At 39.0% G+C, this 17,479-nt stretch overlaps 1 protein-coding gene across 1 annotated transcript in view; it reads right to left on the bottom strand.

Moving 5' to 3' along the window:
- The window catches only part of LOC132131923 (trichohyalin-like), a 56,543-nt gene extending 39,448 nt beyond the window's left edge, over positions 1-17,095 (bottom strand). Inside the window, exon 1 of the mRNA XM_059544096.1 lies at positions 16,985-17,095. Coding sequence (XP_059400079.1) covers positions 16,985-17,000 — 16 coding nt within the window. The 5' untranslated portion in view covers positions 17,001-17,095. The remainder of the gene's footprint in view (positions 1-16,984) is intronic.
- Between the last annotated feature and the right edge of the window lie 384 nt (positions 17,096-17,479).

A 17,479-nucleotide genomic window follows, 5' to 3' on the forward strand; every position in this document is an offset into this window, starting at 1 on the left:
TTCAAAATGAAAGTACACAGGGACAAGATTAATTTCATTAAAGAAAAAGGAATCTGCTTTGGATGTCTGAAAGTGGGCCACATGAGTAAAGATTGTAGAAAACGTTTGGACTGCAATGTGTGTCACCAAAATCACCCAAGTGTCCTTCATATAGAGCGGCAGGATAAAGGAACATCCTCCAATCAACAGTCTGTGAGCTCAACAACTGCTTCACCTTCAGTGTCTCAGACTTGTGGCCATATTTGGGGCTGGTCACAAAGATGCCTCAATTTTTTCTATTGTTGCAGTCAAAGTCAAGAGCCAGAGGAGCAACAAAACTGTGCAGACATATGCTTTCTTGGATCCCGGGAGTTCAGGAACGTTTTGTACAGATAGTTTGGCAAGAAGATTGAATGTGAAGGGTAAAAGGACAAGTATTCTGTTAAGAACAATGGGTCAAAAGAAGATTGTAAATGCTCATATGCTGTCCGGTCTTGAAGTGTCTGGGATAAATATGAATGATTTTATTGAGTTACCTGGCGTCTTAACGCAAAAGGATATGCCTGTTTCCACACTCAATATTCCACGACAAGAAGATTTGGAACAGTGGTCTTATCTCAAGGCTGTTAAGCTTCATAACATTGATGAAGGCATTGATTTGCTCATTGGAACGGATGCACCAAAAGTGATGGAGCCCTGGGAGCTAATCAACAGCCAGGATGAGGGACCTTATGCTGTCAGAACCAGAGTTGGTTGGGTCGTTAATGGTCCACTTCGTGGTGGGAGCAACAGGAACAAAAGTGACTACTCTGCTGTAAAATCAAACAGAATCTCTGTTGAACATCTTCAGGAAATGCTGATTAAACAGTTTAACTATGACTTTAATGAGAGGTCATCGGATGAGCAGCTTGAAATGTCCAGAGAGGATGTAAAGTTTATGAACGTCATGAACAACACCACAAAGTTAATTGGAGACCATTATTGCATTGACTTACCTTTCAAGGAGGAAAATCCCCTGATGCCAAACAATCGTCGCGTTGCAGAACAGCGCCTCAAGAGCTTGAAAAGAAAGTTTGTCAAGAATGGTTAGTTCAAGGAACAATACATCACATTTGTAAATGACATGGTGAAGCAAGGATATGCTGAGCTTGTGCCTTCTGATCAACTAAAGCAGAGTGATGGAAATGTTTGGTATCTTCCTCATCATGGGGTTTATCATCCCAGACGGGGCAAGCTGCGAGTTGTTTTTGACTGTGGAGCAGCATACAGAGGGACATCACTGAACTGTCAGCTGTTGCAGGGCCCTGATTTAACAAACTCTTTAATCGGGGTCCTTGTTCGATTCAGACAAGAGCCTGTTGCAGTGATGGCCGACATTCAAGCAATGTATCACCAAGTTCATGTTTCTGGAAAGCATATCAACTTTCTCCGCTTTCTCTGGTGGCCTGGTGGAGATACTTCACATTCTCCAGAGGAACATCGCATGAAAGTACATTTGTTTGGAGCAGTATCTTCACCAAGTTGTGCAAATTATGCATTGAGGAGAACTGCAGTTGATAATGACCAACATTTCCCTCATGAAGTGGTAAATACAGTCAAAAGCAATTTTTATGTTGACGACTGCTTGAAATCAGTGGCCTCAGAGGAGGAAGCAGTGCAACTGGTTAAGGATCTGACTGCACTTTGTCACAAAGGAGGATTTAATCTTTCCAAATGGATCAGCAACAGCCGAACAGTGTTGCTGTCAATTGCTGAAGACTGTAGAGCAAAAGAAGTGATGGAGCTGGATTTGGACACGGACCAACTTCCAATGGAGCGAGCATTGGGACTACAGTGGTGCATTGAAACTGACAAATTCAAGTTTAGGACCTCATTACAGGAACAGCCACAGACCAGAAGAGGTATTTTGTCGGTGGTCAGCTCGCTTTATGACCCCTTAGGATTTTTAGCCCCATTTACTATTCCAGCCAAACTGTTGTTACAGGAGCTTTGTAGAAGAGGCTTGGGGTGGGATGAAGCCATTCCTCATTCCCTCTCTAAAAGGTAGTTTGAATGGTTGGAGGATCTCCAAAAGATGGCTGAGTTCAATGTGGATCGCTGTATTAAATCCAGAGATTTTAAAGACCCTGACACAGCACAGCTTCACCACTTTTCTGACGCCAGCCAAGTCGGATATGGAACAGTGTCATATTTGAGACTGAAAAAGAATGACAGAGTTCAGGTTGCATTTCTGTTGGGAAAGGCCAGAGTTGCTCCACTAAAACAGACAACGATTCCTCGACTGGAACTCACAGCGGCGGTTCTTGCAGTCCGAGTTGATAAAATGCTTCAAAAGGAGTTGCAACTGAAACTGGAGAAGTCAGTTTTCTGGACCGACTGCGCAACTGTTCTTAAATACATCTGTAATGAAACCAGGGGATTTCACACTTTTGTCGCAAACAGAGTTTCCTTCATCAGAGATGCAGCAAGTGTTCATCAGTGGAGATATGTTGGATCAAAGGAGAATCCCGCAGATGATGCCTCAAGAGGAATGAGGGCAGAGACTTTCCTGAAAGGCAGGAGATGGATAAATGGTCCAGGGTTTCTTTTTGAGCCAGAGGAGGTTTGGCCTAATTTGGATGCTGAGCTCGATGCGATTCCTGTAAATGACCCAGAGGTCAAAAGGGATTTGATAGCAAACTCTGTCGTTGTGGATTTTGAGTGTGCCACAGACCGCCTGCTTTGTTACTTTTCATCTTGGAAAAAACTAAATAGGTCTGTTGCTTGGTTGCTGAGGGTTAAGAGAGCTCTTGTGTTATTGGGACATAAGAGGAAGGAGTTGTGTGCCTCTGCAGACTTCAACAAGGACGAGCTGGAGACTCAAGGACCTGCAGTGGAAAGTAAAGTTCAGAGCTTTAAAGCCATGCTCAAAGGAAAGAGTCTGATTCCTGAAGATTTAGTGAAAGCAGAACATGCAATTATTCAGTATGTCCAAGAACATACGTTTAAAGCTGAAATTGCACTATTGAAGAGTGGCGGCAAAAGTGTTTCCAAGGGGAGTCCGCTGTACAGACTAGATCCTGTGATAGATGATGGAATCCTCAGAGTAGGTGGTCGGCTGGGTCGAGCAGCAATGCCAGCAGAATCCAAACATCCTGTCATTCTGTCCAAAGATCTGCATGTATCCATACTGATTCTGCGCCATATTCATCATCAACTGGGGCATGCAGGGAGAAATCACATACTGGCTAAGCTGCGTCAGAGGTATTGGATCATTAATGCAAATTCCGCTGCCAGGAAGGTGATATCTGAATGTGTGGTCTGCAGACGCAATAGAGGAAAGCTTCTTGAACAGAAGATGGCAGACTTGCCTGAGGAAAGGATGTTGCCTGATAGAGCCCCTTTTACGGACGTAGGAGTCGACTATTTTGGGCCTATCGATGTTAAAAGAGGCAGGAGTCTTCTTAAAAGGTATGGAGTGTTGTTCACATGTTTCACCAGCCGTGCTGTGCATTTGGAGGTGGCACATACGCTGGATACAGATTCCTGTATAAATGCTGTCCGGAGGTTCATCTGTAGACGAGGCCCAGTTTCCTCCATCAGGTCTGACAATGGTACAAACTTTGTCGGAGCCAACAGGTAGTTGAAAGAACGTCTGGCTGGGTTAAATCATGGAAGCATTCAGAGAGCTTTTGTTGAGGATGGCATAAAGTGGAACTTCAACACAGCTGCAGCTTCCCATCATGGCGGTGTGTGGGAGCGCTTGATTCGTTCAGTGAAGAGTGTTCTCACTTCAGTTCTCAAACAACAAGTTCTGGACGATGAAGCACTCCATACTGTGTTCTGTGAGGCTGAGGCCATATTAAATGACAGACCAATTACAAAGGTCTCTGATGACCCAGATGACCTGGAGGCACTCACGCCTAGTCACATTCTGACGTTAAAAGGCAAGCCAGTCATGCCACCAGGATTATTTGACCACAGTGACCTGTACATCAGGAAGAGGTGGAGGCAAGCACAATACATGTCAGAAATTTTTTGGAAGAGATGGATTGCTGAATACTTACCAATGATGCAAGAGAGGCAAAAGTGGATAAGACCAAGGAGAAGTCTCACTCCTGGAGACATCGTCCTCATTGCAGATGCCACTGCCCCAAGAGGATCTTGGCTGATGGGGAAAATTTTGGACGTGAGAGCAGATGCAAGGGGCCTAGTGCGTTCTGTGCGCCTTCGGACAAGAACCAGCATTCTGGAGAGGCCAGTGACCAAGCTCTGCCTGCTGCTGGAAGCAGGGGTGTGACTCCATGGACTCTCTCTCTTTCTTGCTTTTTCTCTCCCTTTTTTGTCTCTATCTTTCTTTGGTTTGTTTTAGGTTCACCACAAGGAAGACCGGAAAACGAAGCTGATGTATGATATGCTATATCCAGTTGTAGGTTAGGGTTGAGTGAATAGCTCCTTTGGGAGATTGACATAATTGGGATTTAATGCACAATTAGGGGCTGGAGTGTTGGAGCTATTTAGTGCTGTGTTTAGATTTCATTATAAATTTATTCATTTTTTGATTTAATTATGATTCAATTTCTGTTAGTGTTTTGTTAGTTTATTACTTGTTTTGTTTGTTTCATGCACGCTAGGGGGCACTATGGGTTATTTAGGTAAGCGCACGGCAGGGACTAGTATGCACCAGGTTAGGCATATGGTTTTTTACCGGAGCGGGAGAGGCACAGGAAATTTGCTTTGTTCTGTGTTTGCTCGACTTCAGTCAAAAATAAACCACGTCTTGTTGAATTTTAATACTTGTTTGGACCTGATGTTTTTCCCACCCGCGTACACCAAAACCCACGGTGCATCAGTGGCCTTTTGATTTTGTTTGATTTGAACTTTGACTTGAGTTTTTTTTTTTTGTTACTTCGTTGACAAATGGCCACTACACCTTGGTTGATTTTACATACCAGTGTCTTGTGCTGTGTGCTTAAAAGTTTCTGCCTTAGACTGTAGATTCTGTTACCTTGCTCATAATCAGTTATCATAATTTTATGATATTATTACCATAGGCCACGGGATAATATTTTGTCCAGAATTGATAAAATACCCTAATCTCAATTTATCGGTGGACGAATAGTTGATAAAGTGTTAAATATTAATTCTGAATAATTTGCATACTAATTTGTTTCTTATTCACTGTAATTCAATCGTCTTTGAGTTGTATTGATCTTAATTCCCGATGCTTGCAAGTAAAGGGGTTAATTCCCTTATTAATCTTACATTTATGGTGGAGAATGCGGGCAGTTTAAACTGAATTTGTAAGCACAAAACATGTCATTTGTGATTGTATCTAATCTATTGGTCCGGAAAGATAGATTAGAGACACAGGAAAACAAGTAGTTTATTGTTGATGTGTAACTTTACTCGTGAAACACTACAGGTGTCCGAGTCTGATTTGAATGGGAGTATTTAGTTAATCTTGATCAAGTAAATTGATGCAGTAAATCCTGCATGCTGTGATGCATGTCCACAGAAACTGACACGAAGAATTCCGATCCGCCGATATCGCAATAACATTCTTTTTTTAACCGTAGTGCATCTGCAGTGCGCAACATATTTTTCCCCCACTCACAAAGAGCTGAGATTTATTGAGCACTATATCGTAAAGAATAAGCGCCCATTACTTGTGTAATTCTGAAATGCGCCATCATTTCATGTAATGTTTCGAACTTTGTCTGCACGCAGACATACCATAGTAACAGCAGTGACACGGAAGTCTGAAAAGATTTTCATGTTGACCCTCAAGTGCGCATGCCCGCACTGTTGTAAACAACTCAGGTGTTCACGGAAGTCTATGCTAAAGCCATTAGCCTCGTAGGTTAGCGCAAGCATTGTTGTGGCTCGCTGAAGCTGGATGCAGTGTGTTTTGTAGCAGTGTTGAAATTATTTAACCTTTTCTCATCTCCACTCTAACAATCTGTGAACATTCCCATCTTATGTTTTATTCTTTTTCACCTCCCTCTCCCCATTAAAGGAATATTGACTCAGAAGTATTTAATTTGTGACGAATCTACAATTAACTACAGCTAAATCTAATCGTAATCACCAATACCCTAAGCATTACATTGGCAATAGCTCTTCAATTGTGTAATAGGAAATCTTGACCTTCAAAGTTAAGTAAACCAGTTACCAATTAGATCAGACATTCTAATTTTCTTCACTTTTGTATTATTTTATTTTTCTAATTTATTTTTATTCCTTTATTTTACTTTATTTATTTACTCTGTTTTATGGTTTATTTCCCATTTTCATTTGTTTTCTCTCTCATTCTATACCGTCATGGGCAGTTCCGTTGCATGTTAATTACTATTTATGCTTGGATTACACTGTCAGTCTCATTTCTTTTAAATTAATAACAAGGAACTTCATCATTCATTTGTTTTAAATAAAGAGACGACAATAATTAAAATATTGTTTATTTACTTTTAATTTTACATTTTATTATTCTTTTCTTTTCTTTTTTTTTTAAATAATTTTGTTTTCAAAATCTCCTATTGCCAGTATTTTTTTCCCTTACACTCCATTTTCCCTTCTCCTATCTTCAGTGGGAGCAGTAATGTATGTATATATTTATTGACATAAATGTATAGATAAAACACTCTGCGAGTTTAATGATTAAGTTGGAAACAACTCCCTTTGTGTGGACCAAATAAAAGCAGCCTTTAATCGCAGCAAGGCTTAGTGGATTAGCATATAACCCTAGCATAACTATTGGTCAACTAGATCCACATGCTAATTGAGTCAGTGTCCCTTCCCTCACTTGCATTTAACTCCTTCCTTGTCTTCTCTGCTCTTCTCCCCATCATATTTATGGAACTGAACCTGTGAGAATCAATCAGTAATTACAGGAAGTCTTCAAAAGAAACTGTTCTCGAACATTCTGAAGTTTTCAACAGTTGTGTGAATTCACCCTCCTTGCACTGCATGCTAACCGCTCAGATTTTGGCATCCTATACGGTCTAAGCCAATAAAATTGATAGGAGGAACAATAAACTACTACTGCTCACTTAACTCATTCTGAAAAAAAGAGAGCACGTAACAGGTGTATGGTTTCGATCCTATAAGGAGCACGATTATTGTCATTAACACTTTCTTTCTACCAGGAGGAAGTTATAACAACAATAATACACGGAATTAAGAGATTCCAGGTACCTTTCAATTTGATCTTCATTGAAATATCTCTATTTAATTATTTACAAAAAAATTCTTCCCTTCCTTTAGAATATTACTATTATTTTATTTGTAGTTATTTGTTTCACAGCTCTGATTGCTATCTGCTATCTTTGAGTATGACCTTGCTTTGTCTGGTCTTTGCTCACTCTCCCTCTTCTTAGCTGTATCCTCCAAGTTGTATGCACTATTTTCTCCCACAGAGACTACGAGCAGTACACGTCAACGGAGTCCAACAGTTCCAGCAAACCACACTTAACTACCCATCACATACTTAGCTCACACACACTTTCACAGATCTGTGCCATTCTCTTTTCCAGGTTTCCCTACCGTGTGCCAACATGTCTCGCACTGATAATCCCATCACCTACTGGGAAGACTTAGAGAACTGGTTAAGTGTTGTGACATGCAGCCTCGTGCCCAAGCACGGGACCAACAGGAAGGGTCCGATGAGGTGGAGCCAGGCGCCAAAGAAGAAATCAAAAGGCTTCAAGAAACATTTACAACCACCAGCCGAGAATTAGAACAAGCTAAGGCTGCCCAAGATGATCTGGCCAACAAGTTACAGTATGCAGAGCAGCCACTGGAAAAAGCCAAGGCTGACTTCAGAGACAAGAACAGCCGAATAAAGGCCCTTGAAAACCATCTTGAAAGGTCACGAAATCAGATCAGCGGCTTGACTCAACAGCTTGAATATGTAAAAGTAGAATCCGACTCAATCAGAGAGGGACTAAAGCATGCTTATGAGCTGCACCCTGAGCCAACCAGGACAAGGTGTCCTCTGGTCTCACCCCTGCCCCTGTCACACCCCAAATGTGACAGGAAGTCAAGATGTCCAGGCCTACCTGCAAGATATCGACTTCCACTTGGAAATGAGATCCAACCTGACAGACAGAAACAGACTCTATTTGCTTCGAACAACATCCAGTCCTTGAGAACGAGTCAGTCTTTTGTTTGTTTTCTGGCTCGGCTCATTGTTCATCTTCAGTTCTCTCTTCACAGCAGTTCAGTCAGTGTACTGTTTGAGTAAATGAATTACTCCGGGATATTGGTTAGTTTGAACTCAGAGGGAGTGTCAGCCACATTAAACAAGTTAACAGCTTAAGTCATTTGTGGATTAATGTGTATTGGAGACACGAACCGTTTAAAACGATTCCATTAGATTTGGTGAACTGGTTCAAAAAGATCCGGTTACATCGAATTATTAGTTCGCGAACAGGATATCAGAAATTGCTTTTTTTTGAACTCACTCACAACAGACACGGAAGAGAAGACAATGCTGAATAAAGTCGTAGTTTTTGTTATTTTTGGACCAAAATGTATTTTCGATGCTTCAAAATATTCTAACTGACCCTCTGATGTCACATGGACTACTTTGATGATGTTTTTCTTACCTTTTTGGACATGGACAGTAGACCGTACACACAGCTTCAATGGAGGGACTGAGAGCTCTCGGACTAAATCTAAAATATCTTAAACTGTGTTCAGAAGATAAACGGAGGTCGGCCCGCACAAGGGGACATTTTCTCCGATCCGGCCCTCAACCTTAAATGAGTTTGACACCCCTGCACTAGACACTTGGGACTCCATTCACTCCATTGTGTGTCTTTGTTAGTTTAGTTTGTGTGTATTAGAGTAGTTCAATAAAGCCTTGGTTGATTTTACATACCAGTGTCTTGTGCTGTGTGCTTAAAAGTTACTGCCTTAGACTGTAGATTCTGTTACCTTGCTCATAATCAGTTATCATAATTTTATGATATTATTACCATAGGCCATGGGATAATAATTTCTCCAGAATTGATAAAATACCCTAATCTCAATTTATCGGTGGACGAATAGTTGATAAAGTGTTAAATATTAATTCTGAATAATTTGCATACTAATTTGGTTCTTATTCACTGTAATTCGAACCCCTTTGGGTTATATTGATCTTAATTCCCTTATTAATCTTACATCTTCAACTGGTTTATTGAATCGAACTGTCCGAAAGAACCAATTTGCGGAAAAGAACTGAACTTCCCATCACTACTGGTGATCTGACAACCGATGCAACCGGATCTTGACTCGAGAATGATCGAGTCAATCGTTCGTTCGTTATCTGGCTCGGCTCGGTGTTCATCTTCAGTTCTCTTTTCACAGCAGTTCAGTCAGTGTACTCTTCACGCTTTATATGTTACCCTTGGGAGATATCATCAGGAAACATGGTGTTAGCTTTCACTGTTATGCTGATGATACTCAGCTCTATATTTCTTCACGGCCCGGTGAAACACACCAATTTGAAAAACTAACAGAATGCAAAGTCGATATAAAAAACTGGATGACGAGTAATTTCTTACTGCTAAATTCTGAAAAACAGAGGTGTTAACTATAGGACCTAAAAACTGCATGTAATAACCTAGAACACTGTCTAAGACTTGATGGTTGCTCTGTCAATTCTTCGTCATCAGTTAGGAACCTAGGTGTGCTATTTGATCGCAATCTTTCCTTAGAAAGCCACGTTTCTAGCATTTGTAAAACTGCATTTTTCCATCTCAAAAATATATCTAAATTATGGCCTATGCCCTCAATGTCAAATGCAGAAATGTTAATCCATGCATTTATGACCTCAAGGTTAGATTATTGTAATGCTTTATTGGGTGGTTGTTCTGCACGCTTAGTAAACAAACTAAAGCTAGTCCAAAATGCAGTTCTTACTAGAACCAGGAAGTATGACCATATTAGCCCGGTCCTGTCAACACTGCACTGGCTCCCTATCAAACATCGTATAGATTTTAAAATATTGCTTATTACTTATAAAGCCCTGAATGGTTTAGCACCTCAGTATTTGAATGAGCTCTTGTTACATTATAATCCTCTACGTCTGCTACGTTCTCAAAACTCAGGCAATTTGATAATACCTAGAATATCAAAATCAACTGCGGGCGGCAGATCCTTTTCCTATTTGGCGCCTAAACTCTGGAATAACCAGAGGCGGACAGAGTACACAGTTTCATTACTTGAGTAAAAGTACAGATACCCCTTGCTAAATTGTACTCAAGTACAAGTAAAAGTACTACAGTCAGTTGTGTACTTAAGTAAAAGTACTGAAGTACTTGTTTTTAAAAGTACTTGAGTATCAAGAGTACAAGAGTACATTTTCTAATTATTGCATTACTTCTGCCACAGTGATTACATTTATGTACAGAAACATCCTACATAGAGTTATGAAAAATGTTAATGTTAATACCTTGGAGCATGTAAAAGGAATTGAAAGTAAAATGTTTCTTTATTTAACATTTGTGCAATAGCACAATGGCAACGCTCTGACAAACCTCTGTTAGAGTTTTAATGTATTTTTTGCACCCACATTTGAACCTGACTGTGTTAAACACACAGTTGCAAAAAAGGCAATATAGCAATGTTCTGACACACCTCTGAACCTGACTTTCAGCTGAATTAATACCATTCTCACACACACAATCTATGTGTGACAACTCTCTGTGTGTGTGAGTATGTGTGTGAGTGTGGGCATGTGTGTGTGTGTGTGTGTGTGTGTGTGTGTGTGTGTGTGTGTGTGTGTGTGTCTGTGTACGTATTGTCATGAAGTCTTTGGCAGAAAGCTGAAGGTGATTGCTCATAGGCTGTCCCAATCAGTGGCGCCTGCACAATCCAATCACGTTTAAAAAGGTAACAACAAATTGAGGGTTTCTGAGATTTTTTCTGTTTTCCTTTTTTTCCATACACACAGAGACACGTTTCTGTGAATACGCACAAATGTTTTATCAGATAGTCGTTTCGTCCACACGGATCCTGCGTTTTGTGCTTTCATCTGGACGGCGAATCCGTATATTTTCTGAAACAATTACGTCATCAGCCCACGTCTCGCCCCTAGTCAGACACCACTACGTCACTTAACAGCAACAAAAACATGAATAAAACACTGAATGATTGTCTTTTTATTAACTAACATTAACACAGATTAATAAATGTATTGTTCCATGTTCGTTTGTGTACCACGCGCAAGGTTTATGAGCATAGTCCATGTCTTCTTCTCCGATTTAAGTGTATCTCTGTGGCAGAATTACAGCGCCACATGCTGATCTGGCATGTATACTACTTCGTTTTGTGGTTTTATGTGGACGCGGATATTTCTTGAGATGAAGAAAAAAAGATCGGATTGGAGTAAGCTCCATCTCCGTGTGGACGGGGCCGAATAAGTAACGGGTACTTACGGTTATGGATGGAAATGTAGTGAAGTAAAGAGTACAATATTTGCCTTTCAAATGTACTTAAGAAAAGTCATGAGTACTCCCCAAAAATTATACTTGAGTAAAGTACAGATCCCTCAAAATTGTACTTAAGTAAATGTACTCTGTTTCTGTCCGGCTCTGGGAATAACCTAACTAACATTGTTCGGGAGCCAGACACACTCTTACAGTTTAAATCTAGATTAAAGACCCATCTCTTTAACCTGGTTTACACATAACATACCACAGTTTTTTTTACAGGCGCTAGGACACATTTCTCAACACTTAGGTCACTTTTGCAAAACTCTTCACACAGTGAGCACAACAGAAGTCTTTGTGAGCTAAACTGAGGATCAATTATCATTGCTTTGGCACAAGATGCATTCAATGACTACATCTCTCAAATTTCATGAATTCTTTTCTCACTCAGACACAACAACTGCCAAAACACATTGTACGTACAGGCAAATTTGCACATGCTTACATACTGTTTTCAAAACTATTAAACTTATGTTCAAAACCATAAGCACTTTTCACCTGTTTAGACACAACTTGCCAACACATTTTCATTGTGATGCACCCGTGCTGTATAATGGTGAACACAGGTGACAAAAGTCAAACACAAATAAAGCACAGATGTCACCATTTGAACACAACAACTCAAAATTGATCACACTTGTGGCTAATGATGTGAGGGAACATATACAGTGAACCAGTTCAGAGAGCACTGGTTTGTGAGGCTCTACAATGGATAGAAATCTGAGAGGAAGAGTTCGTGTGAGAGGAGGTCGAGGTGGTCAGCGAAGACAAAGAACAGTGATATCTGATGAATTCAGAGCTACTGTGATTGACCATGTTCTTGTCCATGGTATGAGCATATGGGAGGCTGGACAAAGGGCACAACCAAACATCAGTAGATTCACGGTGTTCACCATAATCCGAAGATTTAGAGAACAGGTAATTACCTTTTTTTTGACATTATAGAACAGTATGTAAATGTTGACAGCAATTACTGTATGACGTACTATATATTGTACCACAGTATACTGTAAGTAAATATGTTTCAGTACATCACTGTACCAATATACTGTAATATTGTAATGGAGGGTTGGTCTAACTGTTTGTAGGCCTAGTATTCCATGTACATTTTTTGTAACTCCATGTTCTCTTTTTGTAGAATTGAAAGACTGTCACATGGGGGTGAGAGGACAGGTGTGTTCTCCCCACACCAAGAGACCCTAATTGTTGATATGGTCCGTGAGAACAATGCCATTAAACTGAGTGAAATTCAGCAGAAGATCATTGAGCACCATGTAAATTTTGAGGGTATCAACAGTGTCAGCCTCTCTGCTGTTGATCGTGTCCTCAATCGCAGCAGACTGCGCATGAAACAGCTATACAGAGTACCCTTTGCCAGGGGTTTTTTCCCCCGTTGCCTGGCCAGACAAAATGTGGCCTGTGATGTGGATGAAGTGCTGTGGCCTGACCCAGTAAGGAGACATGATGCTGTGGCTGAGTAATGCACTTGTTTGTATATTTTTGTACTTTATTTTTACATGGGGTTACTGTACACAAGTGGCAAACGCATAAGATTTCTGTTTTGTCTTTTTGTACAAGTGCTAAATGCACAGGTTTTTTTGTTTTGCAACATGCGTTTAGCCTACAGTGAACAATAAACATTCATTTCTCCAGCTTCATGTCCTGAGCATTGTGTTTTCTATTTTTCTACGTAGTGTTTAGTGACTGTTCAGTAGTGTCTTTCATTTTGATTGACTCGGGGCACGATTTGACAACATAGTTCAGTTTTGAGCACAGATTGAACTGTTTTGAGGTGAAAGTTTGGGTTTACAAGAAGAGTCTGAGGTTTTGTGAATGTAGCTTGAAAATTGGGTTTCGTGTTCACAGTTTAGAGAAAAGAAGAGCAGTTTTCAAGAAATGTGTCTTAACAATCGAGAAAAACTGTAAATGCTATAATAACAATTGGACAGTAGATTAGCATTACTATTGTATCTGTATCAGTGGATGGTGTGGATACAAATTCTTCTATTTTGGAATTACTTAGTGCAAAAAAATTAAAATAAATACACAACATAAAATATTGATGAATCCTGCATCATGTCTGATTCATTCCAGTAACATATATTGCAGTGAATTATAAACAGAGATGTGTCCTTGTTTTACACAAGAAATCATTGTATAATGCTACATGCTGTTAGTGTTTTTTAGGTCATTGTTTTGTGGATGACAAACTGTGTCTGTCGGCTGTCAACCTTTGCTAGTGTTCTGGAAGAATGAGTTGATTTGAGACCTGAATAAAGTGTTTTGGTAGTTGTAGTGCATTCTGAATGTGAAATGAACTGCTTTGCCAAGCTGAAAGTTGGTTAGGAGAACTGTGTGAAGAGTTTTGCAAAACTGACCTAAGTATTGAGAAATGTGTCCTAGCGTCTGTAAAAAACTGCAAAAAGAGCTTTAAGAGTATTATGTATAAGCTTACATTTTGTCACACCAGGGGTGTAGCCTTCATTTTAGTAGTGACAGAACTGTCAAAAACAATCATTTTATGTATATAGCCTATGTATTATCATAATTATTATTATCGTTTTATTTTTGTAAGAATTCTTTTCGTTTTTATTAGTTTTAATTTGCTTTAGGAAATCAAATACACTGCTGGACAATCAATTATTTGTAATCGATAATTTTTTCCTAATGGTAATTTTATGATTGTTTTATATAGCCTACTACATTTAATTAGCAATTATTTAAAATATAGGGTAGAAAATATACTTTATAGTTTCTGTAATAATGATATGTCAATTAGCACTGCATCATTCATAAATTGTATTTATTTATTGTGTTTTTTTATGTTTCATCAGTTCATTCTGCTTTTATTCAGTTTAGCTGCAGATAAAGCCTGACATGTCTATAGCCCCTTTCACATTGTGATTCCAGAAAATACACGGCTAATGTGTCCCGGCAATTGTTCCCGGGATGCTAGATTTGGCACTTTCACACTGCCAGTGAGAATATGTGCGTGTGTTCACACACAATCCGTAAAGGTCCTGTAAAGACACGTGACATCAGGGCATGATGTGTAATGTACGAGTCGAAAACGCTAGGCACATTAACTTTCACTGAAGCTGACAAACGATCCCCGACCCGGCATCAATCCCAGAATCAATCCTGGGACGTGTTTGTGTTCACACAGAAGGTGACCTGGCAATGTTCCGGCAATTTTCCGGGTCCAACGTGCAGTGTGAAAGGGGCTTATGAGAGAGATCACTTCTCTTTCAGTGTAAAAAACGTAATCTTATTTTCACAAAATAAAATGCTATAAAAGCTATTAAACTTTTCCTCTCCATCAGCGAATGATGATTCTGAGAGAAAACGCGCCTGATGTCTGTTTGCTAAAACAAAAAACGCTACTTTCTTGCATCTGATTATCAGATAAACCTTGCTCTCTTATTTCAGTGTTGTTGTTATTCCTGTGGTTATTTTAACATTTTCCTTCATACAGTCAGTTCATCAGAAACAAACACATGTATCATTCAATGGAACTGTGCGTATGATTTAGACACTAACATTTCTGCTCCGTCCATGCGCAGCTTTCGACTGCTACTGTAAGTTAACGCCATCGGTATGCAGAGAGCCATTGACAAACTACAGAAAAGTAAAGCTACTTCACTGTATTATTTCTAGCCACGAGTCCTGAGGAGAGATCACATGTCATCAGCTGCGTCAGAGACGAACGGAGCGCGAGCGCAATCCTGTGACAGTCTCGGGCGGTAAACAGTGGAGCGCGTGAAGGACAGATTAGAGGCACGATTCACGAACACTGTTCAATGTCTCCATTAATTCATGCGTGTAGTAATTTAATGTGTATATATTTTGAAAGCATTGAATCGCTATAAAAATTACAATTAATTCGATTCTTAGAATTTTAAATCGATTACTGTCCAAGATCGGCGATTCACGATTCAAAAATCATATTTCAAGATCAATGCATATCGTCAGGGTTTGTAATCGACGCATCGAGAAAGCGAGTGAATCGTTACACCCCTACATTTGAGTCTTTCATAGTTTTAGTCTATTTTTAAAAGTCATTGCATTTTTGTCAACTTTTAGTCATTATCCGATTGCGGATCCATTATCCTTACGGGTTTGGAACAACATGAGGGTAAGTTATTAATGACATAATTTTGATTATTGGTTGAACTAACCCTTTAAGATCAGTTGTATGATCGTTTTACGAACTTCTTAGGCTTACAAAGCTTTTGGGAAACTCAACCCAGGAAAGCTTGTTTTGAGGAAACTCGCTTGTAGTTCGTTTTCTACATCAATACAAAATAAAAGATTGTGTAGTAAAAAGTTTATTATTAGTAGTAGTAGTAGTAGTAGTATTACAATTATTATTAATTATTTTTATTTTATTTTTTGCTCGTTTATTGATCCGGAAAAGTCTAATATTCTTGCCAACTTTAAAAAACGTGTTAAAAGGTAGTAGGCTATCACAAACATTTTAAATTAAAACCACTGACAGGAACAGTCAACCATCGAACATTTTCTTTAGCATTTAAGACTTTGTTACAAGCATTCCTGAGGGGCATAAAGAATTTTGCTTTTATACCTACAGGAGTGTCATCTGTTATGTTGCCTTCAGCTTAAAGTGCACTTTTCCTAGCCAAAAAGACTGAGAATCGCATTAAATATCGACTTAAAAATGCATTTATGGTGTTATTAATACATTTGCCTGTCAATCCATGTTCTTTCTCTTTTTTTACCCCGAACAGTGCGCTGTCAGCTTGTGCAGCACAGCAAAAATAGATTCGGTGCGGAAACAGTCGCTTCAGTGCTGCATCTGCACCAACACAAACCGCATCCGCCTGCAGAGTGAGAGCTCTGCTCTGATAACGTGCACGGAAAAAGTGTGCACTGCGAACCTTTTTTTCCACTCGGTGAAAGCGAAAAACTATAATAACATTTTATATCTATAAAAATGTATGTGAGATGTAGCCTTTTGCAGGTTATTAGCTTCTTTCTCCTAGAGAGTAGTGCGAAATATAATTTAATAAACTAAACGTTTTAAAAGTAAAAGTAGAAACATCTACTAAACGTAGAACATTGCCTATGTTGGATAATACTTTATAAATACTCCATAAATCATTAAGGAAACGTTGCTGCTTATACGTATATCTGATTCCTTATCTTGATGCCGTTTAAACACCAACGCCTTGAAATCAAAATCAAAAATAAAAAGAATGAAATACGATAACTGTCGACTCTTTCAAAAAAATACAAGAACGTTTTCAGTATAATTTATTAACGTTGTAGCCTAGCTTGGTTTAGGCAGCATTTTTGCTCATATTGAAAAAAGAAGCCATTTGCACATGGTCACCAACAACTAAAAGACCTTTGCAGTTAGTTTCTTCCTGATATTCAATGTCACTTTAAACATAAATGTAAAGTCGCAGTGAACAAAATAATTTAATAAACGAAGTAACCCATTGACTACTGTAGTGTTTCATAAATACTTCATAAATCATTGAGGAAACGTTGCTGCATATTTTTGTATCTAACTTGATTCTTACCTGAATCTGACGCCATTTCAACATCTATACGCCTTGAAATCAAAATCGAAAGAAAAACATTCAAAGATGAGAGACCCTCATCTGTGCCCCGCCTGCAGAGGCTGAAGAATATTTATATATGAAACGTGTGTGTGTGTGTGTGTGTGTGTGTGTGTGTGTGTGTGTGTGTGAGTGTGAAAAATATATTTCTTTCTATGAGTAAATTGAGATTGAAACTTGAAATTATGCATTCCAGTTCGGTCCATTCAATTTTCATATTTTAAACCAGAAATGAAATACGAAAGATGCAGTTTCTTCTTTAACTGTTAATGAATACATTAAGTAGAAAATTAAATTAAATTAAAATTAAATTATATTTTAAGTAGAAACAAACGCATTTTCATTATTCAATGTATATATATACAATTCTTTTTTTTATCATAGAGATTATATAAGTGAGTGGTTTTCTTTGTCAGAAATTAATGGCAGACAGTAGCCTTGCTATTTGCATTAAGA

Source organism: Carassius carassius, chromosome 48 (assembly GCF_963082965.1).
Source record: "Carassius carassius chromosome 48, fCarCar2.1, whole genome shotgun sequence".
NCBI classification, from domain to species: Eukaryota; Metazoa; Chordata; class Actinopteri; order Cypriniformes; family Cyprinidae; genus Carassius; species Carassius carassius.